General features: G+C 46.2%; 10 protein-coding genes across 10 annotated transcripts; 5 read left to right on the plus strand and 5 right to left on the minus strand.

Moving 5' to 3' along the window:
* The first annotated feature begins 164 nt into the window (after window positions 1–164).
* Window positions 165–1,934, plus strand: GGS25DRAFT_270373 (alpha/beta-hydrolase). Its single transcript, XM_049257384.1, has 6 exons — window positions 165–200; window positions 469–731; window positions 839–878; window positions 948–1,072; window positions 1,138–1,640; window positions 1,751–1,934. Exons 2-6 carry the CDS (start codon window positions 505–507, stop codon window positions 1,801–1,803), a joined length of 948 nt encoding a protein of 315 aa, XP_049116472.1. The 5' UTR covers window positions 165–200; window positions 469–504; the 3' UTR covers window positions 1,804–1,934.
* A 76-nt stretch (window positions 1,935–2,010) lies between these two features.
* GGS25DRAFT_270328 (ras-domain-containing protein) lies at window positions 2,011–3,733 on the minus strand. Its single transcript, XM_049257383.1, has 6 exons — window positions 3,394–3,733; window positions 3,223–3,234; window positions 2,979–3,037; window positions 2,866–2,919; window positions 2,639–2,800; window positions 2,011–2,414 (listed from the first exon to the last, which is right to left on the minus strand). The coding sequence occupies exons 1-6, from the start codon at window positions 3,464–3,466 to the stop codon at window positions 2,145–2,147; spliced, it is 630 nt and encodes a 209-aa protein (XP_049116473.1). The 5' UTR covers window positions 3,467–3,733; the 3' UTR covers window positions 2,011–2,144.
* Window positions 3,734–4,299: 566 nt separating this feature from the next.
* GGS25DRAFT_489796 (40S ribosomal protein S3aE) lies at window positions 4,300–6,122 on the minus strand. Its single transcript, XM_049260929.1, has 5 exons — window positions 5,997–6,122; window positions 5,742–5,826; window positions 5,642–5,667; window positions 5,068–5,569; window positions 4,300–4,982 (listed from the first exon to the last, which is right to left on the minus strand). Exons 1-5 carry the CDS (start codon window positions 6,008–6,010, stop codon window positions 4,839–4,841), a joined length of 771 nt encoding a protein of 256 aa, XP_049116474.1. The 5' UTR covers window positions 6,011–6,122; the 3' UTR covers window positions 4,300–4,838.
* Window positions 6,123–7,305: 1,183 nt separating this feature from the next.
* On the minus strand, window positions 7,306–8,770 carry GGS25DRAFT_270581 (uncharacterized protein). The gene is made up of 4 exons (XM_049257385.1): window positions 8,659–8,770; window positions 8,080–8,601; window positions 7,707–8,021; window positions 7,306–7,598 (listed from the first exon to the last, which is right to left on the minus strand). The coding sequence occupies exons 2-4, from the start codon at window positions 8,372–8,374 to the stop codon at window positions 7,510–7,512; spliced, it is 699 nt and encodes a 232-aa protein (XP_049116475.1). The 5' UTR covers window positions 8,375–8,601; window positions 8,659–8,770; the 3' UTR covers window positions 7,306–7,509.
* A 689-nt stretch (window positions 8,771–9,459) lies between these two features.
* Window positions 9,460–12,818, minus strand: GGS25DRAFT_489802 (putative GTP cyclohydrolase II). Its single transcript, XM_049260930.1, has 17 exons — window positions 11,984–12,818; window positions 11,808–11,926; window positions 11,621–11,690; window positions 11,420–11,559; window positions 11,313–11,356; window positions 11,226–11,263; window positions 11,108–11,177; window positions 11,021–11,060; window positions 10,901–10,956; window positions 10,803–10,845; window positions 10,661–10,743; window positions 10,444–10,603; window positions 10,163–10,325; window positions 10,071–10,100; window positions 9,931–10,016; window positions 9,795–9,864; window positions 9,460–9,739 (listed from the first exon to the last, which is right to left on the minus strand). Exons 1-17 carry the CDS (start codon window positions 12,301–12,303, stop codon window positions 9,727–9,729), a joined length of 1,545 nt encoding a protein of 514 aa, XP_049116476.1. The 5' UTR covers window positions 12,304–12,818; the 3' UTR covers window positions 9,460–9,726.
* Window positions 12,819–13,878: 1,060 nt separating this feature from the next.
* Window positions 13,879–14,945, plus strand: GGS25DRAFT_270970 (Elf1-domain-containing protein). Its single transcript, XM_049257386.1, has 5 exons — window positions 13,879–13,974; window positions 14,056–14,100; window positions 14,203–14,341; window positions 14,400–14,447; window positions 14,534–14,945. Exons 1-5 carry the CDS (start codon window positions 13,972–13,974, stop codon window positions 14,701–14,703), a joined length of 405 nt encoding a protein of 134 aa, XP_049116477.1. The 5' UTR covers window positions 13,879–13,971; the 3' UTR covers window positions 14,704–14,945.
* A 106-nt stretch (window positions 14,946–15,051) lies between these two features.
* GGS25DRAFT_521507 (uracil phosphoribosyltransferase) lies at window positions 15,052–16,053 on the minus strand (the record flags this gene model as incomplete). Its single annotated transcript, XM_049264073.1, has 5 exons — window positions 15,052–15,103; window positions 15,154–15,170; window positions 15,236–15,390; window positions 15,456–15,814; window positions 15,890–16,053. The coding sequence occupies 5 exons, from the start codon at window positions 16,051–16,053 to the stop codon at window positions 15,052–15,054; spliced, it is 747 nt and encodes a 248-aa protein (XP_049116478.1).
* A 1,296-nt stretch (window positions 16,054–17,349) lies between these two features.
* On the plus strand, window positions 17,350–20,479 carry GGS25DRAFT_271067 (uncharacterized protein). The gene is made up of 2 exons (XM_049257388.1): window positions 17,350–20,016; window positions 20,071–20,479. Exons 1-2 carry the CDS (start codon window positions 17,659–17,661, stop codon window positions 20,347–20,349), a joined length of 2,637 nt encoding a protein of 878 aa, XP_049116479.1. The 5' UTR covers window positions 17,350–17,658; the 3' UTR covers window positions 20,350–20,479.
* A 1,320-nt stretch (window positions 20,480–21,799) lies between these two features.
* On the plus strand, window positions 21,800–23,498 carry GGS25DRAFT_271099 (rheb small monomeric GTPase RhbA). The gene is made up of 5 exons (XM_049257389.1): window positions 21,800–21,875; window positions 22,236–22,328; window positions 22,470–22,609; window positions 22,684–22,812; window positions 22,924–23,498. The coding sequence occupies exons 2-5, from the start codon at window positions 22,274–22,276 to the stop codon at window positions 23,161–23,163; spliced, it is 564 nt and encodes a 187-aa protein (XP_049116480.1). The 5' UTR covers window positions 21,800–21,875; window positions 22,236–22,273; the 3' UTR covers window positions 23,164–23,498.
* Window positions 23,499–23,745: 247 nt separating this feature from the next.
* On the plus strand, window positions 23,746–26,227 carry GGS25DRAFT_489838 (seryl-tRNA synthetase). Its single transcript, XM_049260931.1, has 5 exons — window positions 23,746–24,257; window positions 24,323–24,393; window positions 24,456–25,496; window positions 25,553–25,964; window positions 26,017–26,227. Exons 1-4 carry the CDS (start codon window positions 24,125–24,127, stop codon window positions 25,748–25,750), a joined length of 1,443 nt encoding a protein of 480 aa, XP_049116481.1. The 5' UTR covers window positions 23,746–24,124; the 3' UTR covers window positions 25,751–25,964; window positions 26,017–26,227.
* Window positions 26,228–27,265: the final 1,038 nt, after the last annotated feature.

Consider the following 27,265-nt stretch of genomic DNA (forward strand, 5'->3'; position numbering starts at 1 on the left):
GATATCTATCTACTGCCTGGTCTTTGGCAAATGAAGTTATCGGTGTCGTTGTCGTGGGACCCTTAACCCCGAATACTATCGACATCCAAGTGATAACCCCCTTTCTCCCCTCCTCTCCTCGTATAGTGCTGCTTCCCACACACGCGCGCCGCTGTACCTGATCCATTTTCCTTTTATAGACTTTTAGTTTTATACGGAAGGTAGGTATTTAATAAGAGCCGGGACCAGGGGCTGCCGTTTCGGCATTAAAGGTTGTATTTAAAGCGGGAAGAACGAACCGGAAGCTCCGATATCGACATTGAATTGAATTTATTTTTGTACCTAAGTACCCATCACTTCTAACTTCTAAAATTTCCCGAAAACAAGACGAGAATAACGACGTTCAATCACAACACACCCTAACAGAGCCAATTGATTCTTAGCGAAGCCTAATACAATAAAGAGCGACTGATACATACCCAGGCACAGACATTCACCACGAAACCCCCGAACCTACCGTCGACAATGGCGACCCGGCGCATCGTCTCGCCGCGCTCTCCATTCGCTCTCCCTTCTCGAGGCATAATAATATCGCGGCCCTACACGCGCAGCCACTTAACCGTTCAGTCTCAGGTCCCGTTAAAATATGACCATTTTACCCCCCCAGAAGAGGGCCGCGACGCGCGAGATTCGCCCATAGTATTTATGCACGGCCTCTTCGGGTTCAAGAGGAATTTCAGGGCCGTGTCTCAGTGAGTCAGCTCTCGAGTCTCTTCGGAAGCCCAAGATAGATGGAGGAGACGACAAGCAACATGTGCATGTTTAGCTGACTAGAGGGTTGTGTGTTGTGTCAATAAAGAGCCTTAGCTCGAGATCTGAAGCGCCATGTCTATGCGGTAGTAAGTCTCATCTTCTGCCCACCCGTCCTCCTCTGCTCCTTTTCTAAAACTCAACCCTCCCCGCTACAGGACCTACGTAACCACGGCGAAAGTCCCCACGCGCGCCACCATACCTACCCCGCCATGTCCGACGACGTCGTGGGTTTCATCGAGAATTTGCAGCTACAAAACCCGACGCTCATCGGCCATTCCATGTGAGTTGCGCCTCCCTCCTCCCTTCCAGCGAGGCAAAGTAAAGAAGAAGCTCACACAACCCCAGGGGCGCCAAAGTAGCCATGACCCTCGCCCTCACGCACCCCGCCCTCCTCGCCTACCTCATCGCCGTCGACAACGCCCCCGTCGAGAGCCCGCTGAACCACGACTTCTGGACGTACATGCAAGGGATGACCGCGATCGACACGGGGCACTACACGAGCCGCAAGGACGTCGACCGCGTCTTCTCCACCTACGTCTCCGACCCCCTTGTGCGGCACTTCCTCCTCGCGAACCTGACCCGCGTCCCCTCCCCCGACGGCCCTTACCGCTTCCAGTTCCCCGTCCTCACCCTGCGCAAGGCCCTCGTCCGCCTCGGCAAGTTCCCCTTCCACGACCCGGAGGCGACCCACTTCGACAAGCCGGCTTTGTTCATCCGCGGCACCAGGAGCCACTACGTCTCGGATAAGGTCTTGCCCCTGACTCGTCGGTTCTTCCCGAATATGCAGCTGGTCGATATCGACTGCGGACACTGGGTCATCTCGGAGAAGCCGCAGCCATTTATGGAGGGTAAGTTTAAGTCCCTCCTTTCCCCCTTTCCCCCATTTCCTTGCCCTTCCCTTTCCTTCCCTTCCCTTCCCAGATTAGTAGAAAACTCACAAGACCATCCACCCACGCAGCCGTCAAAACGTTCCTCAGAGAGCAGGAGTCAAAATCACCTAAGCAAGAATAAAGCCCTGCGACTTCTCAACGTAAAAGCCGTTGTGTCATTATTTCGTAGGTACGGAGGGGATATCATCTTCTAACGAGGGAAGAGAAAATATATACATCGACGCCTGCTTGCCGTGTGTCGACCTCGGCGTCTATAGACCCAATACCCCAATACCCTTGTTCTGCTCATCTTACCACTCGATGAGCGAACACATAAGTACGCATACGCACGCGCGCATGCGCAAACCGAAATATAATAGAAATCCGAAAAGCCACCACATGCAATGCCCATCCAATCCCATTCTATCCTGTCCTGTCCTGTCGTATCCTATCCCAGCCTATCAATCATATCCCGCTGCCCTTTCAGCACATGCAATCCCCAGCGTATCTCGGCCCGACACCCCCCAGATTCAAGCCGGCGCCGGCAGAAGAAGCGGCGGGCGTGGCGGCGGCGAGGAGCTCAGGCTTCTGGACGATATGGTGGACGACCTCGACGAAGGGCTTGCGGACGTTCTCCCGCGTCTTGGAGCTGACCTCGCAGAACCCGGCGCCCTGGGACTCGGCGAAGGCTTTGCCTTCCTCGAAGGAGACGGCGCGGCCGTTGGTGGCTATCTTGTCTAGTTTGCTTCCGACCTATTTTTTGGGTGGTAGGTTTGTGGTTAGCGATTTTTGGTGGGATACATAGATGGATAGATGGATACCCCAGTAAATTTATAGACGAAGTGCACATAGACTACATTGGATGGATAGTAGAAAGAAACCGAAGATGAGAATACATAAAGAGCAATGATGTACGAAAAGAAGAACAAGAGAAAAGGGGACGAAGGTAGTAAGCGGGTAAAAAAAAAAAAACATACCAGGTAAATCACAGCATCCGGCGACGCATTCGACCTCGCCTCCTCGATCCACCTCTCCATGCTGAGGAAGCTCTTCCGACTGCAGATGTCGTAGACGATGATGACGCCGTGGGCGCCGCGGTAGTAACTAGTTGATAAGGTGCGGAATCTCTCCTGGCCGGCCTGTTTTAAGAATAGGGGTGAGCGAGGAAGAGTAGGTAAGTAATTGGGGGGCTGGCTATGCTTACAGTGTCGAATAGATTTAAGCGGTACGCTTTGCCCCGTACGGCGAGCTTCTTCATCTAGAGGGAGGTCAGTATTAGTCCGGGACAGACACGACCTCTAGAGAAATCAATCTCACCTTGAAATCGATCCCTATCGTCGCCGTCGTCGACTCCGGGTCAAACTGGTCATCGCAATCTGTATAACGACCGTGTTAGTAGAACGTCGAAGTACGGTCAGTACCTACCGCCTAGCTACCCAGCTAACAATATACATCCGACGTAGTGATAAACGCGCAGTATAGAATACTGGATAGGCAGCTAGAGGCTGAGTAGGTAGGTAGCCCTGGAAGTAAATAGGTAGTTGGGGGGGTTCATACATACATCTCAACAGCACTACATACGGGATAAGCAATCCACGCCGTTAGCCTAAATCTCGTTCCGTATCATATATTGCGCGGGTAAGTGCAGAGCGGAAATTTTGCGACCGGAACCCGTTCCGGCATAAGAATAAGCAGGCAGGGTAGGGATCTAGATATCAATACATATACATACGTGCAGACTTTCCGGCGCCGGAGGGGCCGATGATCAGGACCTTGAGCACTGGCAGCTCATCTTCGGAAACCATGGTTTTTTTTTTTTTTGGTTTCCCTTTCTTTCTCTTTCCTTTTTTTCCCCCTTTCCTCCTCCTTCAAGTCCCTATTTTTTCTTTCTCGTAGGTATATTGTCTCAAGTCATAAAATCCGCTCTTGGTGCGTAGTAGGCAAGTGTGGCTTTCTTTATCTTTAGGTCCGTCCGTCGGCTAACGTTGTATGTAGGTAGGTGCGTAGGTATGCAAAAGGCGACGCAAGGCGTTAAATATATGTATCTCTAGGTACCTAAGTAAGTAGTGTATCGAAACCGAGGCTGCTTGCTTTCTATTGCTCGCTCTCCTTCTATCCTTCAATCTTAAGGTGGGAGAGATGTTTCGAAAGTGGGCAGGTCAAGTAGGTAAGTATCAATTATCCAAACTTGTTTCCTGAAGCTTCTTCTTTCTTCGTCTTGGTGTTCCTTAGGTTAATAGATAGATAACGTTTAGAGCAAAGTACCGAGGCACCTATCAATAGTCACGCTGCAATTATCGAATTAATTGGTCATGCGATCAATCGAGCCTGGCCTTTTTTTTATTTTCTTAATAAGGTGGCGATGTTTTCTTCCAAGATTTTTTTCGTTATATTATTTCGTAAATGTCCCTTTTTAATTGTTAATAGAGACAGGATAGAGAAAAGTAGGTATCCAAGGTTCGAAGCTAGGTTTGTAGATGTTGTTATCTGCAGTGCGGTGCATATGTATATGTAGGTTAGGTGTGTATGAATGACTTTAACATGACCGCTTGTCATGTTACTTGCCTATTACCCATGTCACCTTGCTGTAGTGTTCTGCACGTAGTGGTCTGTGACGTATAATAAACTATTGGTTCGAGTTTCGTCCTTAAGCTATAAAATCCCGAAATATGCTTCATATGAAACCCCGGCATCTTCTACACCACGGTCCATGTGGTCCTATAATATTTGCTGTAACTCTTAATTACTTATAACCTACGAACTTGTGGACTGCATCTCATCAAGGAGGGAGGGGTGGAAGTGGAAGTGGGAGCCACCTATGGATTAAAGATTATGGATTGAGATGCTTGATGACCCAATATCTATGCACGTGGCAAGTCATCTTTGGCAAGGGTATCAAAGTAGAAAAAAAAAGGGAAGAGCTGCACGTTGATGCATCGAAAAACTTGAGACAGATGAACTACTGCCTGAGAATAGCAAGACAACGAATCAACATATCGGTATATCACGTAGGTAACGGAGAAACGCCCATAACTTTTCAGCTAACCTTTCTCATTTTTTTCTGTCCTGAGGGGCCTGCTGTAACCGCGGCTGCCGTGCCGCGCCGAATGCAATCAGAAGTGAGACCTATTGCCGTTGCAAAAACCCACGCCGTACCATGACCAGAGTTCATCATAATTAGACCTCCTCAAGGACTCGTTCCTTGAACTCCCGCTCAACCTTCTGTCCATCCTCGTTCGTCGTGGACTCTCCGTGCAGGTTCATCAGAGCACCGAGGTCGAACTTGGGCGACTTTAGGAGCTTGACCTTGCGGATGTGAACCTAGAAAGACGAAATCCCACATTAATACAAAATCCCGAAATAAAGCAAGACAAGACGACAAATAAAGGTGTCGACAGGTACGTACGTTCTGGAGGGGGTAGATGCCCTGGGTGGCCTTCTCGATCTCACGGCCAATGACCTCAGGGATCAGCTTGGAGGTCAGTTGCTGCAGGGTGCAGGTAGCAGCCTCTCGCTGGATGATCTCGACCATCTTCTTGCGGATGGCACGGATCTGGGATGATGCGGCGTAGGTGGTCTTCTTGATCTGGTTAGGCCGGCGCTTGGTGAAGGCAATGGCGAAGAGTCGGAGTAGGTATTCGTCAGTGGTCTTGACGGTGACGTTGGCCTCGATCAGGGTTTGCCATTTTCGGACAAGAGATCGCAGCTTGTCGGAGGTGAAGTCCAGACCGTGGAAGTTGGTCAAACAGTTCTTGCCTTGCACCTCATCGACACGTAGCTTGACCTTTCGGAATGCGTGGTCCTCATCCTTCTGTAGATCGGCTAGCGAAACCTCGAAGATTCGGCCCTTGAGGGCATCGTTTGCGTTCTTGAGACCAGTGGTTCGGTTGACCAAGGTCTTTCCAACACTACATATCGAATGTTAGAAATTACGAAAAGTCCTAAAGGCCAGGGAATGGATATGGAGGGATAATTCGTACTCTCGGATGTTGAAGGGAGCGGGGGCCTAGACAGGGAAATTGTCAGTCTCGAGAAAATTTATGTGCGTACGGAAGGGAAGATCAAATGGACTCGACTTACCTTAATGGAGTACCAGTCCTTTCGTGCGAAAGGATCTTGGGCCTTCTTCTTGAGTCCCTTCTTACCCTTCGACAATCTCTTGTTCCTATAGAGGGTAGAAGGTTAGTATATATCTTTCTTATTTTGCCTTGGTGTTGGTATTGGTGGCGGAGGGGCACAAAGTATAACGACGCCCAGATCGCGGGTAGATGATTGAGAATTGGGAAATTCAAGATTGTCGCATTATAGATGAATGAGACAACAGGATTTACTCACTTTCCTACCGCCATGTTTGCGAGGTGTCAATGTAGCTCGCAATTAAGGACGATGTTGAAGATGTGTTGAATTAGAAAAAAAAAGGCTTGTTGGTGTTGCGTGTAGGATGGATCTTGAACATTGAAATCTAGTGCGCCCAAAATTTCTCGTTTGTGCGCGAAAATCAACTTTGACCTGTGGGGCAGTCACGTGTCGAATCATAGGTGCTGTTAGCGATGGTACACTAGTTACTAACTACCTAGTACTGTACTAGTAGTACCAGTGTACCACACTAAAGGCTGTTCCCGATTATGTAATTTGACTGCCCTAGAAATATGTGCGCTGAAATGCATAATACTCAAATGCATTACTCTAACTACCAATTATTGAAGAAACGGGTTATGAATATAAACGCGTAGAGTAAAACCTCACTTACACCTTACACCTTACACCTTACACCTTTCACTCACACCTTGCCACTGAATTGACTTTTGTCGATTGTTCAATATCGATACCTAGTAATTGGCCCTGTCTCTTTTTTGCTTTATTCAAGTTCTTTTCATCGCATGCAGCTTCAAAATCGTTCCAACTTAAGCAAAGCCAATCCACATATTGCACCTTTAAACTCCTCCACATACAAAATACCGAGTTCAAGTTTAATAGTAATTTTATCAAAAATATCCCAATCCGCGAGGTTTTGCCAACTCGTCGGCTTTTGCTATCTCTTATTACATACAACAGTTGTATCTGTTCGTTCCTTTGTTTGATTCCTTACAAACCCAAGGGGGGAGGTATTCATTCCCATTCCCATTCCCATTCCTGTTTCCAATTGCCATTGCCATTCCCTTCGTGTGCTTTGCGCGCAATAGTCTTTCCTTTACAGCCCATTAAAAAATATGTCTGTACAGAGTGTGTGTTGTGTGTAGGTGTGTCCTATCATAACAAAAACCAATAGGTATAACCACATCATGAAATAACAAGAATCAACGTCATCATCATCATCAACAATAATAACAACAACAACATTAAACAATAGAGATCCGCCCAAGCGCCCCAATTGTCTGTCCCGAGTTATAACCCAGGCGTTGTATGTATGTAAGATCAACCCCCTGATGAACATATACATAATATGATGGAACAAAGGAAAAAAAATCGGTACAGCCAAGCCAATAGTGGTGATAATTTTTCAGACGAAGAAGAAAAAAAGGAGGAAAAAACCGCAAAACTCCGCAGCGCCTTGTTGACTCGGTTGTCAAAAATGCTTTATCGTTCGCCTTCGCTTTCGCCTCATCGTGTCATTCATCGAAGGGGTGAGACGACTTTTCGATTGCGTGAATAAGGAAAAGAATTTCTCGGGGGATCTCGGCGAATTCCGTGCCTCTCGCAGCTCTCAACTAGCTCAACGCCCATCGTTCCAGTTTCTTCCTCTCCTTTCTCCTTCTGGCACACGAGGCATCTCTCTGCCTCCCTCTCTATCTCTTTTTGTTTTTTTTTTTCTATCTTTTTTTTCTTTATATTTCCAAAGGTCGCGGGATTACGGCGCCCTCTCGGTCTTCTCCTCATCGGGATGCTCGCCCACTTCCCATGCATCGAAGCTGGGGAAGCTGAAGTAGCAAGCTGAGCCTGTTCATCAAGTTAGCATTAAAGGCTTTCAATATTAGGAGCCAATCCCCTCACCTCCCCCTTTAGAGAGGAGGGGAGGATGTGGTGGGCGGGTAGGTATTAACGCACGTGAAGTTTCGGATTGTGATAAGTGGGAGTCGCGACCTTCAGCCGAGTCTATGCCATAGTTGCGCGCCGACGGCGGTGAAGAGCTGGCATTGGAAATGGCGACGCGGCTGAGCAAGTCGGTCGCCCTCCGGCTTGTGTTAGGGGCCGTCAGGACGCCCTTGCAGGCGTTGGATGTGGTGATGGAAGGTTCCGTGGCACAGGCCCGGAGCAAGCGGGGCCGCCGCCTTTCAGCGTTCTTGGGTCTTGGAGATGCCTCCCTCCGCGACAGGTTATCGGGTGAATATCTAGCAGCAGCCATTTTTGTTGAATTTTTTCCTTTTATCTTCACTTTCAGCGCCAGTATATCGGAGTTTGGATTTATAGTTGTAGGTACCTAGGTAAGTAGGTAGGTAGGTAGGTAGGTAATATGATTTGTATGCGATGTTTAAGATTGTTTTGATAGCAATGCTTGCTTTCTTGATGCAACCTAGAATAGAAGAGTTGCGATTTGAGGAATGAGTTTGATAATATAAAAACAGGCTGGAGAATGCAAAGGGGGCTCCCCCTCCATCGTTGATGTATGGATATCTCAAGACGTTTAAGACCAGCATGGAGTAAGGCAAAAAAAAGGCCGCTAGTACCAGTGAGTACCAGCGCTTTACTAGGTACCGGCTGTTGTGGAACGACATCCCCAGACGGTCGGTTGTGGGCGATGCCACATGTCACTCACGAATGGGGACATTTCGCATGTGGTGGAAGCTGTGTGGTCTCCGTTTGCTTGGGTGGTTTGGGCGCAGGTCGCCTGCAGCGGTGTTGGGCCGTTCTGCACCAGTTAGAGAGGTGGAGTGGAGAGAACTGAACCACTCGTGAAGCTCCAGGGGTTTATACTATAGTAGTATCTTCTTAAACTACCATACTATCCATACTATTAGTCTAAGTAAACATACCTGCAACCCATCCTTGCATTGCTTACCTTTGAACACCCCCCAGTACCGGTATCCATTCTTTGCCATCTCAGAGTCTACCTACAGTAGTATCTCTAGTATGTAGTTCTACCACTGTCAGCCAGCCAGCCAGCATACAGGCTACAGGCTACTGTAGTACTACACACATCCACCACATACATCCCGTTCTACAACGTAGCAAAGAAAAAAACAAAGAGCTTTCCCCAGTTTTCCCTAAACACGGCAAGCTTCAAGTGGCTAGCAAGGGGCGACCCGTCAGCTCCCAAGCTTCCCAAGCTCCAAGGAAAAAAAAAAAGGAGGTCAGCAAACGGGTTCGAGGCCCTATTCCGAGATATTCCCCTCCCCTCCCACCCCCATTCCTATGTATGATACTCCCCTGTATGTGTAATGCTATACTATAACTTGCCATGATATACTAATTACTAGGTACATTACTTACCTAACCAATCTTTCCAATCCATGCATCTCATCAACCCACTAACTGCACTAGTTAGGGCAAGCAAACGGCGGGCCTTTCCTCACCCTGTCCAAATGCACCTCATCCTGCCTGCCTGCCTGCCTGCCTGTCTGCCTTCTAAGGCTGATGTGGACGAACTTGTCTCAATTAAAAAAAGAAAAGCTGCGAGATTGTCTAATGGATCATTTTTTTTTTGGTTGATCTGGCCTTTGACTCAACGTTCAAACGTACAACTACGTAGTTGTGCTGCAATGGCCGCCGCTTGGACATGCTGCAATTGGGCCGTTGTCACACGCTGCAAGATATCACAGATGGGGGACCGCAGTCACAGGGCACAAGAGAGGGTACAGACCAGACGCGCCTCTTGCAATGCATAGTGTACATAACATACATGTACATACATACCATACATACATACATACATACATACATTAGTCTCACTCGTGGCAATGGCAGAAGCGGGGATTTTAGGCCAAGATCAAGTTTTTCTACCTAGCTGTGCGCATACACGTACGCAGTTTCAGTTGACTCCTACATCAGTCATCGGGAAAGGCCCAGTTCCCCCAGCTGAGCTCCCAGTTCAGTTCAGTTAAAGTTCCAGTCCATGTTCCATATTCTATCAGTGGTCGATGCTGTCATTGTCGTTAATGCGGATGTGCAGTCTTTTTTTGGTGAGGTGGTACTTACTCTTCCCACATCCGACCCTGCACGGCTTTCAGTTCATCAGAAGTCATCCTGTGGCCGGTTGTGAAGTATCCTACGACCCATTAGTCATGTAACCAAAAGTTGGAGGGGGGGTGTGCTCTTAGCCATGTAAGCCTACCAGCTGTAATCTTGGCGTCTATCTCGACCCGCGAATCTGCGGGGATTAAATCCTCGGGGAGTTCGACCCGCTCGTGGATAGGGATACTGTTTTTAGTTAGACATAGCGGCTTTGATGCGCTGTACGGGAAATCGACTTACCCCTGACCAACGATAGCATCGTGCTTCATGCTGCATGGTGCTGTCTTAGCATCTAATACGTTGTTTCCACGCGTTCTAGAAGTGTGACTCACTTGCTCATACTTAGCATCCTGTCAATCTTCTTTATGCCGAGCCAGTGCAGGATATCTGGCATAAGGGCTTGGAAGCGCATATCCTTCACGCCAGCTACATTTTCGGTTCGCTTGAAATAGTCCGAGGCGCGATCCTCTCCTCGTTTTCTCGCGTTGTATACAACTATCAAATATGGTTAGGGGTTTGTTTCTCAAGTTGGACAATCATACAAACTCACGATACTGTCAAACGTTAGCACATAAATCGTCAGAATTCGGGGACCGGGTGGTAATGCAAGTACGTACCTTGGTAACTTCGCCTAGGGCTCGTCCTTCCTTTCTGAAGTAAATGACGACACCGCTGCCACCATTCTGTGCTTCTTTGACAGCTTCCTCAATGCCGAAGATAAGATATGGTCTGCAAGTACAGATATCGGATCCGAACACATCACTACCGTTGCACTGCAGGTCTCCTGTAAGCAGAATTCTCCCGGCCAATGATCAGTGTAGAGAAATTACCTCATCGTGTACACGCAAGGCTAGCTTGGAGTTTGCATCAGACATCTTTGCTGGGTCCCCGAAGCAATAGACAGTCAGCCCGCCTAAAAGGATGTCAGCATTGAAGACGGTAAGGGCTCCCTTGCATTAGGGGTATAGGTACCGATTGGAGGTAAGAAAACCTTGATGTCACCACGTGTGATGAGCTATATGACAGTTAGAAATGCGTTAATTCTTGTCAGTATGTTAATGGCTGCTTACTTCTGGATAACTACCACCAGTGTGCTCGAAAAGCGAGCGCCTTAGAACGGCCTCGTCTACTAGAGTCAGCAATTCCCTTTATCGTAAGTTGGCCTCGGTCTTTCAGTATGCTATACATACCTATGCCAAATCTTTCAGCTACGCCAGGAAGATACCAAACCTATTATAGTCAGCACCACTTTAAACTTCATAAATCGCATTTCTTACTGGCTCAACTGCGAACTTGGTCACAGCAAGTTCACCTGCGCTATTCAAGCAGACCTTCCCATCAGGGACGCTATATTCATATTAGCTTATGAATAAATAGAATGGTAGAGGTACACACAGTCTACCACTTCGAACACTCTCCTCGAGCTCGGGAAGCTATTGCGAATTAGTAATGGCGATAACATGAATAGTCCAGACCCTTTACCTTCATATGAGCCTTGGTAATAGCAATAGTCGGGCGGATGTCAACTGTCGTGGCCCGTCAGTATGTGATATATAGGAATTCATGCATCGCCGAGCGTTATTCCATACCGTTCTCCTTTTCTACAGTATCAGAAAAGAGCCATGGCGCTAAATGACCCCATGGGTCCATAGCAACAATCTTCTTCTTGTCGCCCCATTGGGGAAATGGGCCAATATTGGCTGCTGGCTCCGTATTGGTGAAATCCGGTCTATATCCCACATTACGATCAACGTCAAACTCAAGATCAGTATTGCCTGGCCTTTTCATACCTGTGGTTGACATTAAGCTGCTTGCTAGCGACAGCAAGAGCGAAGTAAATGGAATAGGAGCCGCCATGTGCTATATCATAGAGTTAAAGGGGTTGCCTAAAATACTGGCAGAGAAGCACAACTTACCTCCGATAGCTGAACCCGATGTTAGTGACTAAATAAAGCGTGAGGGGACGGGTAGACTCACCATTTCGTCTTCGGATCGTGGACGATGATCGAGAAACAACCACGGGACCACGGCTGATAGCGTCCGAAGCACCCCAATTGAGTGAAATCGGGTTGATACCGATCTGTTTAGGATACGTACTAACCGATAGTTAATTCGGTATTACTTATGGCGTTTTACTAAGTTGCAAAGCTTACGTGAGAATGATGCGAGATGTGAAGCCTGCTTTCTGTGCTTGGACTACCTCCCCGGACACAGAAGTGCTGTCGGGGTCGGGGTCGTTGCCGGTCAGAGCCGTTTGGACCGGAGAGGACGGAACCACAGCAAGAGCTGAAAGGGCTTCCTTAGTGAGACCAGAACTTGGCACTTGAACGGATGGGGTGATAGCATCAAGTCGATGGGAAACGGATTCAACTTCAGTTGCTAATCTACTCTGGCTCTCTTGTATAGTTTTCAAGGCCTGAAGAACATCGGCCATGCCTACTGCACCATCTGTGCCTGAACCTGAACTTGCCATTATCACAGCTGGACGAGAAACAAATTTCAGGAAGTAGAGGGGTCGAGGGTGAGAGAAGGTGTATGAGAGAGGGTGAAAGAGGAAGAGAGAGAGAGAGAGAAAGAGGAGGAAAGATGAAGAGAGATGAGGTTCTATGTAGAAATAGGTATAACGACTTCGAGATAAGAATATTGTAAATTTATTGATGCTTCTTATTTTAAGGACAACGATAACAATATGATTAACTCAGGATGAGACTCAAAAGAATTGGGTGAGTTGCGGTAAGTCAGGTTGTTCTGAAATAATCAACATGCAAATGGGTGGTCGGTGAATTCCAACGGCACGAGGAAGAGGAAGAAGAAGAGGCGCCTAACTTTGGATTAAATGTCCCAAGTACCGAGTACTCGGACCTGCCCTACATGAATGTACAATTTAATAGAATATCGTGGACCTGACTCCTACTCGACGAATTGGAATGGCGCCGGAGAAGTACAGACATACACAACACACGTATATGTAGGAGTTATGTAACTAAGTGCCAGTGCCTACTCACATGGCATTATACATGGCATATGCCTGTAAGTACCCAAAGCTCAATAGATAAGGTACCTATCTACATACCTATTCAATAACTAGTACTATGTATTAGTAGATACCCAAAGTTGGCACCTGACACCTGACTTTATTGACTTTCCTACATGTATGTACTATGTAATCCACCGGACTAGGTGTAGACCACTTACCAGTCTCCACTGGATGTAGCTCGTACCTGCATTTTATTGTTGTATCACGTACATGCTATCATTCAATGTTGATGTTATGATGTTATAATAAAGATTGTCAGGATAACACCTAATTAATGAACTAAAAGATCAAAGAATACATGATTGCATCTATATCAGTCGTGAGTATCTCGTCAAGAATGGAGCATTATGGATTCACCCCTCTATAAAATATGCTTATAGAGGGTACGAACGTGATCTAACTGCTATTAACCCACATAACTGCATATGTATTCCACACAAGCAGCCAAGCCCCATTTGCTGCTAAACTCCACACTAAGCGATAAGGTGCTCCGATATCTGTAGTTTATCAGTGCACGTTTTGACCATCCAATCGAACACATGCATCATCTCTACCCAAGTACGGCGTACTACACTCAACTGGACAAGCTTTTCAGAAACACCAACACACGTGCAATTGGCAACTCACAAAGGGTTTGTTTGCTACTATTGAAGCTGAATTTTTATTTGCGCATAAACAAGAGGTAAGAGCGATTATAATAGTCATAAATATCTGCACCATTGGGAGCTGACAGCATAGGTAACCTTAGAACTCCCATTTAGTTACGTCAAATTCGGTAGAGACCTACACTACCTACATAGTACTATATAACTACTAGGTACTACATAGGTAACTACCTAGGGTACTTAGGTACGTATATATAGCTATTAGCTACACAGTACAACTTGAATGTGCGTATGAACTTAAACGCGCGCACGGTGATTTCCTTTACGCGACCAGCCGACGTCATTCCCCCAAATTTGAGATGGGAAATAGTTAAACTGACCGCGATCAAATAACTTTTAGTTCTTCGATCTCATATCCACACCTTTTCGCGCCCGACCTGGTTCTACCACGGCTCATCTATCAAAGGAATTCCCCGATTGAATCCTCTTCCTGATCAACATGGTAAGTACTAGCAGCAGCAGGCAACTCCTTGCACAAAGCGGCTATGGTCAAAACTTTTGCTGACAGATCCCATCACTACAGGGCAAGCGCAAGAAGAGTTCGCGAAAGCCTCAGGGCAAGAAGAAGGTATTTCCCCATTACCTTAACTCAGACGACGGTTTGAAAGACAGACAGCGACACAAACAACGTGCCTCCAGATTGAACACTTACCGACTCATATTATTATAGAATGATCCCCTTCCCACAGTCTTCACTTGCCTCTTCTGCAACCACGAGCAGTCTGTCACTGTCAACTTGAACAAAAAGCTCGGAGTCGGAACATTGGAATGCAAGGTCTGCGGACAAAAATTTCAGTGTGGCGTTAACTGTAAGAAGCACTATTACACGATCGACCCTACCTACCCAGCTGCTAACACGTACACCAGATCTTTCCGCCGCGGTCGATGTCTACGCCGAATGGGTTGACGCAGCAGGTATACTACTCCCGGCTTCTAGAAACACTCTGCTATTCTGCGAGGAATCCTACGTAACACGAAAACCTACTAACGATTGAAAACAGATGCCGTAGCCAAGGAAAAGGATGAACAGGATGGTGGTAGTGGAACTGCACCAGGCCCATCATCTCGCCTAGGGCCGAGGCCATCAGCAGCAAACCGACATGACGACGACGATGAGGACGATCGCAGGTACGAAGGAGATGGAATCGTGGCGGACGACGACGAGTACTAGGCTGGAGGATTTTTCCATAGACTAATCAATAATTACAGTGGCAACCATTTGGCACACGACGCAATGTTCGAGTACATGATTCATGGAAAAGTACCTAAGATTACTTAGGTAGTCATTGTTGTCAATGGTTATGGGTCACACTCACGCTCGCATGCCATCCTGTGGCTATACCATAGTCATTTGCAGTTAGAACTGCATGCTCAGATTACTTTTAAAAAGGCTCATTCGTCCTACTCCTCGCAACAGAGAGGCGATGACTGGGCTATAGGGAGTAATAAATGCAAGGTTCTACCCTCTTGATATCCATTATTATTTCCTACACGCGCCTGTAATTGTGAGTAGTATGCTCTACATGGTGTAAAATCGATCTCCGAAGTCGCCTAGGCCCGGAATGATATAACTAGAAAGGTCAGCAATGCATGAGTGACTCGAAAGATTTCATCAACATACTTCTTTTCGTCGAGGCCCTGTATAGCGTCCCAGATTAGTATTTGTAATGGTAAGTTTCTGGGCCATACGAAGGACTTCTCACCTGGTCAATAAATGCAGTGACAACCCGAAGCTTAGGGAACTTGGTTGCAAAGTTTTGAACCCCTTGTGGGCTGGCGATCAGGTTTAGGAAAAGTATTCTTTCTTCTGGAACCCCACGCGATTTCAAGACGTCTACGGCCATGATGGCGGATCCACCTAATATAGCCAATCTCAAGTCAGTCCCCGTGTGGTCAAGAATACGACATACGTGGCTATCTGACCTGTTGCAAACATGGGGTCGAGTAGAAGAACCCATCTATCGGAGATATCCTCGGGCAGTTTATCATAGAAAAGCTTCGGCATTGACGTTTCTTCGTCCCGTTGGATCAAGATCTTACCGATCCTTACTGACCTACAGCAGTCTCGAAGACCTTGTTCCATGGCCTCGCCAGCTCGCATGATAGAAACACCGCATATCTTCCCCTGGAACATCAGCCCCGCATAAGTGCGGCCGACGGGAGTAGTCACGGTGTGTTCAACCACGGGCAGATGGTTAAGCCCTTCCTCGACAAGGAGACGAATGATTCGGTTCGAGTAGAAAATGAAGTCGGCCCGCTCCGTTTTCCTATCGCGGATCTTCCTGTTCCATGAATAATGTATGAGTGATTTGAGCATAATTAATATGCCCAAGTCGCCAAATAGGGCAATCACTCACGTGAGCAGCGCAATAAGCTGTGGTGTCTGTGGTAATGTAATGACATTATCATGCTCGACCTCTGTCGAAACCGTGGCAACAGGCTTTTGACTGGGCTCCCGGTAGTCAGGTCCTACGCATTGCGTGGGACCGACTTGGGGAAGAGTTCCAGACGTCGTAGCCATCCTATCTATTTTCAAAGATACCTAGTATTAGCGTTTGGATAGAGCGAATGTAGAATAAATGGGGTTTATAATTGGCGGCACGCTATGTGAATAGTATATATTTTCCAGCGATGCCTAAAGAAGCAGGTTCACTTAAGGAAGGTCATATGGCGTAGCTAAGACTGTGCTAAGTAGGTAATTATAGGAATATCCTTAGGTGGATGATTCGACAGCGCAACTTACATAGGTATGATCTGGTAGATTATGTAGGCGGGTAAGTAGATAGATAGGTAAAAGTAAGTAAGTATATCTTGGCAAGTTTGAGAAGATAGTCGAAGTTGAGAAGGTCTGAAAAGAAGCAAGGAAAAATGATGAAGGCGTCACAATTTGAGCAGAGAATATAAGGTAAGAGAGGGACTAGAGGACTGACAACACCGAATCCCAATGGAGTCCAAAATGGTTCTAAATAGAGACGAGGGAACCCTCAGTGTGAAAATAGTCAATGTTATATGATAGGTTATTTCTTGGTCTATTCTAATACAGTGATAATCTTACGCTTTAATCGAGGCTTGTGGAGTTAGCTTGCAACTAGGTATGGATAAGTACAAACTTGTTTCTTCTTAGTAGTTCTTTAACTGTTCTTACTATGTACATAATAGTACTTCTTAGATAATGAACGAGGGGTTGTGTTGATAAACTTCCAGATAAACCCCAACTTTATATAAAATACTAACGTACACAGTAATCAGCTGCCCAATAGGGCATATTTCTATTACACAGTAGGGATTGATCTGGGTCTATCGCTACCGTGGCTGCCATGGCCCATGTCTTGGCACGCTAATGAACCCCTCCACCTGCAACATTGAACCTTCGTATCTCAATTGCACCCAGTGCCACCCAGGCTTCAGCTTAGAACTGGGAAGGCAGACACGGACAACCACCGACACCACGGACACCACCGACGCCAAAGTTGGACCAGTCAACAAAGGGAAAATATACGGCAGCTGAATTCAATGGGTGGATGACACTGGATGCTTCCGTCATTAGCTAACAAGTAGCTAACAAGTAGCTAACAAGGCAAGAGCAACGCGGCAATATTGACAAATCGACTGGTTAAATGAATTGGAGAAATATCAGAAACATCGAATCATTCTCCAACCTTTAGCAACATCACGGTATCATTCAGTACCATTCGCATCAATCATCTTTTATTTTCTCCTATTCATTATTCACTTTTGGTTAATTGACCATACCCATTCATTCCTTCCTGCCCTCCCTTCTCCCTACCCATTTCTTGAACTTGAATTTGGAACTGGGGTTTATTTGCACATTCATGTTTCCTCCAAAACCTGGCACCTCCCAGTCACCCAAGTTTTAATACCTTGCTTTTTATCCACTGTGACCTTGTTGTTGCAAGGCTACAAGTAGGCGCGTCTCGTAGCCTTTGAACTATAAACCTTACACTTTATTCACACACCAACTCCACCTCACCCCTTCAAAGTTCTTCTTCACACTGCGCAAACCCGCAAACCCGCAACCACTTTCTACCCGTTATGCACCATTGACCAACCCTCTAATGGTACCACTTCGGTTGTTGTAACAGTATCCGATCACGCACTAGGCATCATGTCTACCAAGCAAGACTTCAGTGTTCCGCGCAAGAAAACCTTGACGACTTATGGAAAGGCTCCTCGTAAACGGCAACCCAAGACAACTTTTACGCCCACCGCCTTCCCGCCTATCCCGGAAGACGATGACTCTACGTCGAAGCATAAAGCCACGGTAACGCGCCGCCGACCGCTGCTAATCTCATCACCAACGCGCGATCCTTACTCGCCGCCTTCTCGAAGTCTTGATGAGACAACAGATGCAAAGCCGAAGCCTAAGTCGAATAAGCAGCCGAATGAAGTGCAGAGCTCAGATCGAAAACGCAAGATATCCCAAGTGTACACGTCTAAGGGACGAGTGCAAGAACCCGCTCAGACGAACCGAGTGAACAAGGCCCTTCCCGGTCGTATTCCACAACAGTCGCGTCCATCTGTACCTGCTAATGCCCACCAAACCGTTCTTCCAAATGCGCGACAACGCAAACGCTCCAACTCTGCAGAATCTATGGATATGGGCACATCTGAGCCTAGCCTATCGAGCCCCCCTCAAACGCCTACTCTATCACGAACCTCAAAGCCGTCAACTATTACTATGAAAGGTTCAACATCGTCAACATTACGTACAAACACCGCGGGCGAAGCGAAGCAAAAGAAGATAAAGCATCAAATCCCCTTGCGATTCGCCCGCGAAGCAAGTGCAAAGCCGAAGGTCCCAGGTGTCTCCTCAAATAAAGAGGATGAAGAGGTCCGGCCAATGCTTCATTCGCATTCGGTTCCTTCAAGCGTTTCGAAAAGACGTAAAAGGCGCTTGATCGACGCACTGGTAGAACAAACGAAGGACGATGCGATAGAATCAGCCGACGAAGACGCCGAAAGTCAGCAAACTTTAAGTCTACCGGTTTTGAGTCATGAGCCAAGTGATATTTCAATGATGGACTCACAACCCTTACCCCAGACCCCTGACCACAAGGCGGGAGTGACGCAAGTCACGGGCACCAGAACTTTTGCGCGCTCGAGTAGTGCGCTCAAATACACGTATGGCCAAGGGAGAAAGGTTTTGGAGGAGGAAGGGGATATACTGGAGGCCCTTACTTTCCCGGAGGAAATATCGTTCCCGTTAAAAGGAAGGCGTTTGGAACTTCGAGCCCCGAAAGAGACAGCCAGCGCTCAGGGAGCAATCGACGACGAAGATCCTGCAATGCTAAACTCGCCTAATTCGAAACTCAAAGACATCCATGAATTAAGGCAAGCTGGAGCGAATTCTCGTGTAGCTGACACGATGCAAGATTTAGCCGACCAGATCGGCTCTCCAAATAATAAACCATCGTCGTCTCGAAGGGCTGCATTGCTACAGGTAGCTGAAAAAATTAAGGACAAGACTTTTATGAGGCAATGCCGCGACTATGGCGTTGAGGCGGCGTTACTAAAAGATGTTGGAAAAGAGACGGACATGATATCAGGATATCTCATCCTGTCTATCCTTGTAACGATACTTGCAAAATGGCCCTCGTCACACATCCAGCAGCTCGTCAGACTCGGGAATCCAGCAGGCATGTTTGCTCTTTTTCTCGGCGCATCTCGAGATATCAAAGTAATTGCCCGAGACCGGAAGAGCAACCTATCGAAGAGAGCGCAGTCATCCATTCTCGCCATTCAGACTACGTTGCGCGAACTACCGATTTGGGGCGAGGCTCCCCCGTCGCGTATCTCTCCGAGGAGTCTTGTCCTCAAATGCCTACATTTACTAGTCACCCAAGACACCAACGCGGCCAAGGATCCTACTATTTTCTCGCCAACTGTAGCAGAAGCTCTATTTACAATACTCTCAGAAGCAGCCGAAAGTACAGAGCATTGGAATTATCCTGAAGCCACAGATGCCATAGATCTTGCTCAAACCCTATCAGTACTCGACTTCTATGCCGTGAGCGTTGCAGAGTCCCAGCGTGCAAGTGCCGATTGGGCCGCCCGATATCTCCCAATTGTGGCTGATATATTCGGGGCTTCCTCACGGAATGTCGCATCAGATGCGAGTAATGAGAATGGGAGTAAGATCCTTGAGGACTCCGTCTTGAAACTTACGATCAATTTAGTCAACAACAGTTTGGAAGCACCAGACATATTCGTATCGAAAGGGCTGATCCCGGCGCTGGCTGGTTCGATTTCCAGCAACTTCTCCCAGGTCTGGGCATCTGTTTCTCAGGATACGTGGGTTGATGGGATTCTGGATAGCCTAGTCTTGCGATTGGGCATCATGATCAATTTCTGTGAACACAACACTCTCGTGAGGAAGGTAGTCAATGATTGTCACCATGATGACAAACGACCAGTCGACGAGTTAGTCCGATTATTCTCGGAAAACTATCGGAGAACAGCAGAGGTACGTCCGGTATAGGTCAGATTTTTAACATTATCCCCACTAACAAGAGCATAGGCCGATTCAATGGAGACTAGTCATCTAAACGTTGCATTTGGATACTTGTCAGTACTGTTGGGATATCTAGCTCTACACCCTGCAGTGCGACAAAAGCTGCGGTCGAACCTCTCGACGAAGAACATCGCCCCTTTATTAGATTCGATTCGCGAGTTCATTGCTCACCACAAGAAGGTGGAACAAACCGTTGAGCAGACCGAGGATGGTTCGGAAAGCCAAAGTAGTTACACGGATCGGCTTCAGGAGTTGGTGTACCAACTCCAAGCAAAGAATGAGTGAATACATCACAAAAACAGCCTACAATGGTAGATCAAGTTTATTCATCATATGACTTACTCGTTAAGAAATATTCTTATAATTGATCGTATTGGAAGTTGGGGGGTATCAACGTGACACGAGACACGATAGAAAAGGGGGATATGTTCTATTTCGACAAGCAGATGAAGCCTTGGAGATAGGAAATTGAACACCACATCGACGTATTTGTTGGCAATTCCCTGACGACAAATCATCAAGCGAAGTCGGCATTGCCATCAAATCAAACAAGTGGAATCGTACAAAAGATGGATATGTTGGATAGGTTGGAAGGCGGACTGGTATCGTGGGGGGAGGGGGCCAGCATTATACCCAGGACATAGAATTGAGTTGAATGGCTGAGTTTGATGTTGCACTTTGCACTTGAGTTACTTGACCTACAATATACAGTCGTTTTGAGTTTGGATTTGGAAGCCGTATGTAGGAATGAGTGCCTACATAGTAGGTATGTAGGTATGTAGGTATGTACTTGACCTAGATAGTACATGGTGCTATGTGGTCCCCGAGTTACATACATGCATGTGGTATCACTGGTACATATGTATGTAGTTGATCATGTGTATTTTGCCGGAGTACAGATGTAAATGCCCCGCGGCGGCGTTCACCCATAAAATCCATGATGATGGTTTTGCAAAGTATTCTTGGCAGGCTTATTGGCTTCCAAGGTTTCTTTTAGCTTGTGATGTCAAAGGTATTAATAGGAACACAAGTTACATGTAGGTCCTCAGCTAGCCGTTCTTGCGTAGCTGCATCCCTAACCTTAGCTTGCCTTACCTTGGTTAACCGTTAAAGATCCAGCGTAGGGGGTAGCGGATAGTGGGTAGGGTAGGTACCTACTACCTACTACCTAATAGTACGTCGTAGACTCGTAGATATCTGATACCCAGATACGTTAGTATCAATATTGATGTAAGCATAAATGCGGTGCCCCTGGGTGTCCCCTGGGTGCCTATGAATAGCCCGCTAATGTTCCAAGATTGCTGGTTACAATTGACTTCTCCAGGGCTATTCAACCTGGAATGTATATAGCCGTACCCCGCCAATGCTCCATATCAAGCTTAAGCTTACTTAAGTTTTACATGGTATGAGCTTTTCCCGGTCAATTAAAAAAAAAAGAGAAAGAGAGAAGAAAGGAAAAGGAACGGAAGCGAGTACAATACAAACCAGCTATCTACATACACATACATATCTGTACATACCTGCAATTATAATACTTACAAACAAGAGAACCCCTCCGTTCTCTCTTCTCCCATCATTATATTTCTATCTATACTTCTACATGACATTATATATCGCCTAGGTATTTGATCTCTCTGACCTCATAACACATAACAACCCAGGCGTTTTGTTTTCCTTACAGTCATTAAATGTGGTGAATATTGGGTAACATCTGCACGTCATAACAACTCACAACACACATAACACTTTTATAATACATCAAGACAAATGTCAAGATAAGAAGACACTTGAATTGAAAGGTTTTAAAAGAGGTGTGCACATCCCACGCTCAGGTTAAGGACCAGACGTCCACGTCCCATCCACGTCCAAGTTGGACATACCCTTACACAACTTCTACCTATCACATACCTACCTACCTACCACAGTCTACTACTACATACATACCTACATACCTACATACATATACATACCGTACAGAACCATATCAATTGCATACATACCTTTCTCAACTACCTACATTACCTACTTATGCAGTGCCTACCTACCTAGTAGGAGGTATATGAACACACGGTTTCCCCCACGTCCGACGCGTCATGCAGCATTCCCATCGTACTTGGTATATATAAGGTGCCTAACATAACTACCTAGTAACAATAATTTGATACTTGCAGCACACGATTCCTACCCCCCCTTGTCAACGCCACCACAAATGCCGTCGCCGTCCAAACAGCGGAAGGTTGCCATTGTCGGCAGCCGATCCGTAGGTACGTCTAGCTATCCAGGGTTCCATGGTGTCTTCCATCTATATCGTCATACCTTGATCTATATCTTCCCTGCAAGCGTCCATGGATCCTGCATTGCATATGATATACCTCATGTCACATGTTAACCCTTGACGATCGCAGGCAAATCTTCCCTTGCCGTCCAGTTCGTTGATGGCCATTTCGTTGAGAGTTATTATCCTACGATAGAAAATACTTTTAGCAAGGTCATCCGCTTCAAAGGTCAAGACTATGCTACTGAGATTGTCGACACAGCCGGCCAGGTAAAACTTAATTGCTCACGGTCCATTCAAGCTTCGTCACGGCGCTAACACATGATACGCACCACCTCGTATAGGATGAGTATAGCATCTTAAACTCAAAGCACTTTATTGGCATTCATGGCTATATGCTAGTGTATTCGGTATCCTCGCTGCCGTCGTTTGAGATGGTGCAAGTTATCCGAGAGAAGATTCTTAACCATCTTGTTCGTTTCTCCATCTCTCCCTCTTTCTATTTCATTCTCAAATTATCTCCCATAAAAAAAACTTATACAACTCTCTCGATTATATGGCAACTGACAAGTTGGCGGTGTTAGGGCACGGACTGGGTCCCTATCGTGATTGTGGGCAACAAGAGTGACTTGCGCCCCGAGCAGAGGCAGGTCAGCCAAGAGGATGGCAAGAAGCTGTCGGAGAAGTTCAACTGTGGCTGGACAGAGGCGAGCGCGCGGTACAACGAGAATGTAGGCAAGGCCTTTGAACTTCTAATTGCCCAGGTAGAGAAGTCGCAGAACCCGAACGAAGCGACGGATGGTGGCAAGTGTCTTGTTATGTGAAGCTGTAAAGGACGGTTCGATCGGCCTGTGGCGTCTTCACACTATCAACACTATGATCACGTTGGAAAAGTAGACAAACTACAGCATGGTACGTTTGGAAGACTAGAATAAGGATCATCGGGGTATCACTACTGCTGGATAGTAGAGTGAAGGGGAATTCAAGGGACTACTGCTTTTATTCAGGTGGCTCTTTTCTTGTCGAGGTCGATTTGACCACATGAATTACGCTCTTATCGGGTAGAAGAGGGGATGATTGATGCGGAATGTATATACTAGCTAAGATTTAAATCTGGTTATGGAGTCAATTGGATCTGTTTGCAAGCTATCAAGTCAACCTTGTGTGTGCAATTGTGATACAGAATACATAATCCGTCGCCTCAAATAGGACGAAGGAAAACAAGTGGTATAGTAATTGCTTGAAGTTTCTTATCAAGTTACAACATACATACTAGATGGACGATATTTCAGATACTTATCTTGATCATGTAAACCAATGAGACAGCTCCAGGGTTTGTCGATACGTAATATATTGGTAGGTAAGAATCTGATAGCATGAGAATAGGGGCAAGTCAGACTGGACATTGAGCACTCATGTGCATGGAAGGCGTCGATCGATACATATGTATGTACTTAGGTACATAGATACGCCGGTACTAGGTACCTGGTACTTCAACTTGAGTCTTCAAGTTAGTAGTCATCAATCGCCCCACCTAAACGATCCGGTCGCAACTTGCAAGTTCCAGATGTCTTATTTCTGTCACTCTGCCCCTCAGAGGCTCAGCCCCTCCAAGGAGAAAGTACGTACATTCTAAAAACCACCCCACCAAAATTTAGTCTGCGCAACTTGAACAGTCAAATTACGAGGTGTCTACTGAGAAACACAGCAATTAGATACTTTTCTCTTTGACAGAACTCATACACATATCAAACTTTGTAAAGGCGACCCCTTATATCTATCACCATGCTCGACGTTCAAGATTTCATCACCGAGAGGGGTGGCAACCCTGAAAAGATCCGCGAGTCTCAACGCCGCAGATATGCCAAGGTCGAGGTCGTCGACGAGGTCATTGAGATGTGGGAGGACCACCGCCGCAGTCAGTTGCCTCTCCTTTTTTTTCGCGATAAAATAAATCAGACTAATACCCTCCTACAATCGTAGCCCAATACGCCGCGACTCAGATGAACACTAAGATAAACGACGTGAACAAGCAGATCGGTGCTAAGAAAAAGGTAAGATCTTTCTGAGTCACTCGATCCTCTCTCCTATTCTCTAACCACTGGATCTTCTATAGGCTAAGGAGAACGCCGACGAGTTACTCCAACAAAAAGCCGACCTCGAAAAGGAGAAGAAGGCTCTTCTCGACTCAGCAGTTCAGAAAGACATTGCGCTCAAGGCTAAAATCAATACTATTGGTAACATCGTTCACGACTCAGTCCCCATCAGCGATAACGAAGACAATAATGCAATCCTGCGAACGTGGGCCCCAGAAGGTGTCAAGGTAGAGAAGAAGGAAGTGCTTTCACATCACGAGGTTCTCTTGCGACTAGATGGCTACGATCCTGATCGTGGAGTCAAGGTCGTTGGTCACAGAGGTTACTTCCTACGACAATGGGGCGTCTTCCTCAACCAGGCTCTCATCAACTACGGTTTAGAATACCTCTCCAGCAAGGGCTTCACCCCGTTACAAACACCCCAGTTCATGCTCAAGGACTACATGGCCAAGACTGCCCAACTAGAACAGTTTGACGAGGAACTTTACAAGGTGGTTGACGGCGACGCGCAGAACGACAAGTACCTTATCGCCACTTCCGAACAGCCCATCTCTGCTTTCCACGCCGACGAGTGGATTGTTGCCAAGGACCTGCCTATCAAATATGCCGGATTCAGCACGTGCTACCGGAGAGAGGCTGGTTCTCATGGTCGTGATGCTTGGGGTATCTTCCGTGTCCACCAGTTCGAGAAGGTGGAGCAGTTCGTGCTCACGGATCCCGAGAAGTCTTGGGAGATGTTTGAGGAGATGTTCACCACTTCCGAAGGGTTCTACAAATCACTCGGTCTCCCGTATCAGGTAGTCGCCATCGTCTCGGGGGCCTTAAACAATGCAGCGGCTAAGAAGTTTGACCTGGAGGCGTGGTTCCCATTCCAAGGAGAGTACAAAGAGCTTGTGTCGTGTTCCAACTGCACAGACTACCAGTCCCGCGCCCTCGAGATTCGGTTCGGACAGAAGACACAGACGGATGCCAGAAAGAAATACGTTCATTGCCTGAACTCAACGCTGTGTGCCACGGAGAGAGCGTTGTGCTGTGTCCTTGAGAACTACCAAACTGAAGATGTAAGTGCCACCCCGATCCTTGGCTAATAACAATACTCATTGTCTCATCGTCTTAGGGTCTCCGAGTTCCCGAACCGTTGCGGAAGTATATTCCAGGCGCCCCCGACTTCATCCCTTTCACCAAGGAACTACCCAAGGATACAACTTCGGCGAAGGCCAAGGGCAAGGGAGACAAGGGAGTTAAGCAAAAGGCAGCTGCCGCAGGAGCTGCTGTGGCGGAAGCTGGGGAGAAGTTAAAAGATTTGGCTGTATAACTGACTAACCTAGGTTAGATTATAGGGCAAGTCAGATATCAATTAAAGAATCACATACTTTGCCCATATAAGAGGCTAGGGACATGAGGATGATGCCAGGAATATACTTGATTGCTTTCTACACAATGATACTCGATGAACGTGTTGTCATGGGGTTAGGTAGAGATGGTATCCGCATTCTTATTCTTCTTTGGCAATGTCGGGAGGGTAGTAGCTCACGACGTTAGGAACCTAGTAGTTAAAAAAAGACAAAAATAAAGACGAACCAATTACTAAGTATGTATCTTGAAGCTACATATGAGAACTTGAGAAGTCGAGAAACTTTAATTGTGAGGCTTTCGCGCTTGGGCGGTTTTGGAATGCTGCATTATGTATCCGTAAGATAAATATGGGTGGACCTGTATATTAAAAGGATAAGATCTAAAGATCAGACCTTGTTACTGAAATATTCTTAAATATATAACCATAATGCTTCGCATTTTCCTCTTTGGCGTATCTGCCACTATTTACTGGGGGGGGATAATAATGCTTATCCCAGGCATTTCTAGGCTTCGTTTTAACAGCGCTAATAAGTTCTAATATAAACGTTCCCAAATTATATAGCCATTTAATAAGTATTAAAGATAGGTAACGTTATATTGAAATAGCAATAAGATGTTAAAAGTGTGGTTTTTTAGAGTAAAGAATTAATCGGATAGATAAAATGTAGTGTATCCCATATGGAAAATAACAAAATAAGCTATAATGGCTAATAAACTGTGGGCTTTTTAAATTAAATAAATAATTTTTGGACTTTTTAATTTAAATAAACTAACTATAAACTTTTTAATTAAACGACTTTTGAATAAACGGCTTTTAAAATAAACGACTTTTTAAATAAACGTTGACTTTTAAAATAAAGCTTTTAATTAATAATAACGTTTTAATTAATAAAAGGATTAAAATAACTTTGAAAATAATAAAGGTCCTAATTATTAAAAAAAACCAAAAACTAAAAATGAGGCTATTACCACAGCTCTTCCGGTGGGGGGTTACCAGATAAATGTAGGTGGACCTGTATATTAAAAGGATAAGATCTAAGGATTAGACCTTGCTATTAAAATGTTCTTAAATATATAACCATAGTGTTTCGCACTTTCCTCTTTGGCGTACCTGCCACCATCTCCATAGTATGTAGTACGTAGTATCCATCCCCAGCTTTGATGTTTTCGGCTGGGAAATATTTGACCAATCGCAGGGAGGTTGATCTTTTAGGTTAGTGGAAGTTAATCGGGTTGTTAGCCGGACTCCTTGTCAGTGCTGCTTGTAGCAACTGTTTGCTACTTAGGTTAGGCGCTACATACTACTTAGGGTAGCCTAGTAGGTATTACTAGTAGGTAAGCACTTAACAGGCAAGTACATGCCGTCTTTAAATGTGATTGATGTCACAATGTCACTGGTGTATATCAAATTGAATTCATGTACATCGAATGTTCTAATCCGTCTTTGCTTGGACTTCCATATGTTTTTTATATA

This window comes from Hypoxylon fragiforme (assembly GCF_022984875.1).
Source record: "Hypoxylon fragiforme strain CBS 206.31 chromosome Unknown GGS25scaffold_5, whole genome shotgun sequence".
NCBI classification, from domain to species: domain Eukaryota; kingdom Fungi; phylum Ascomycota; class Sordariomycetes; order Xylariales; family Hypoxylaceae; genus Hypoxylon; species Hypoxylon fragiforme.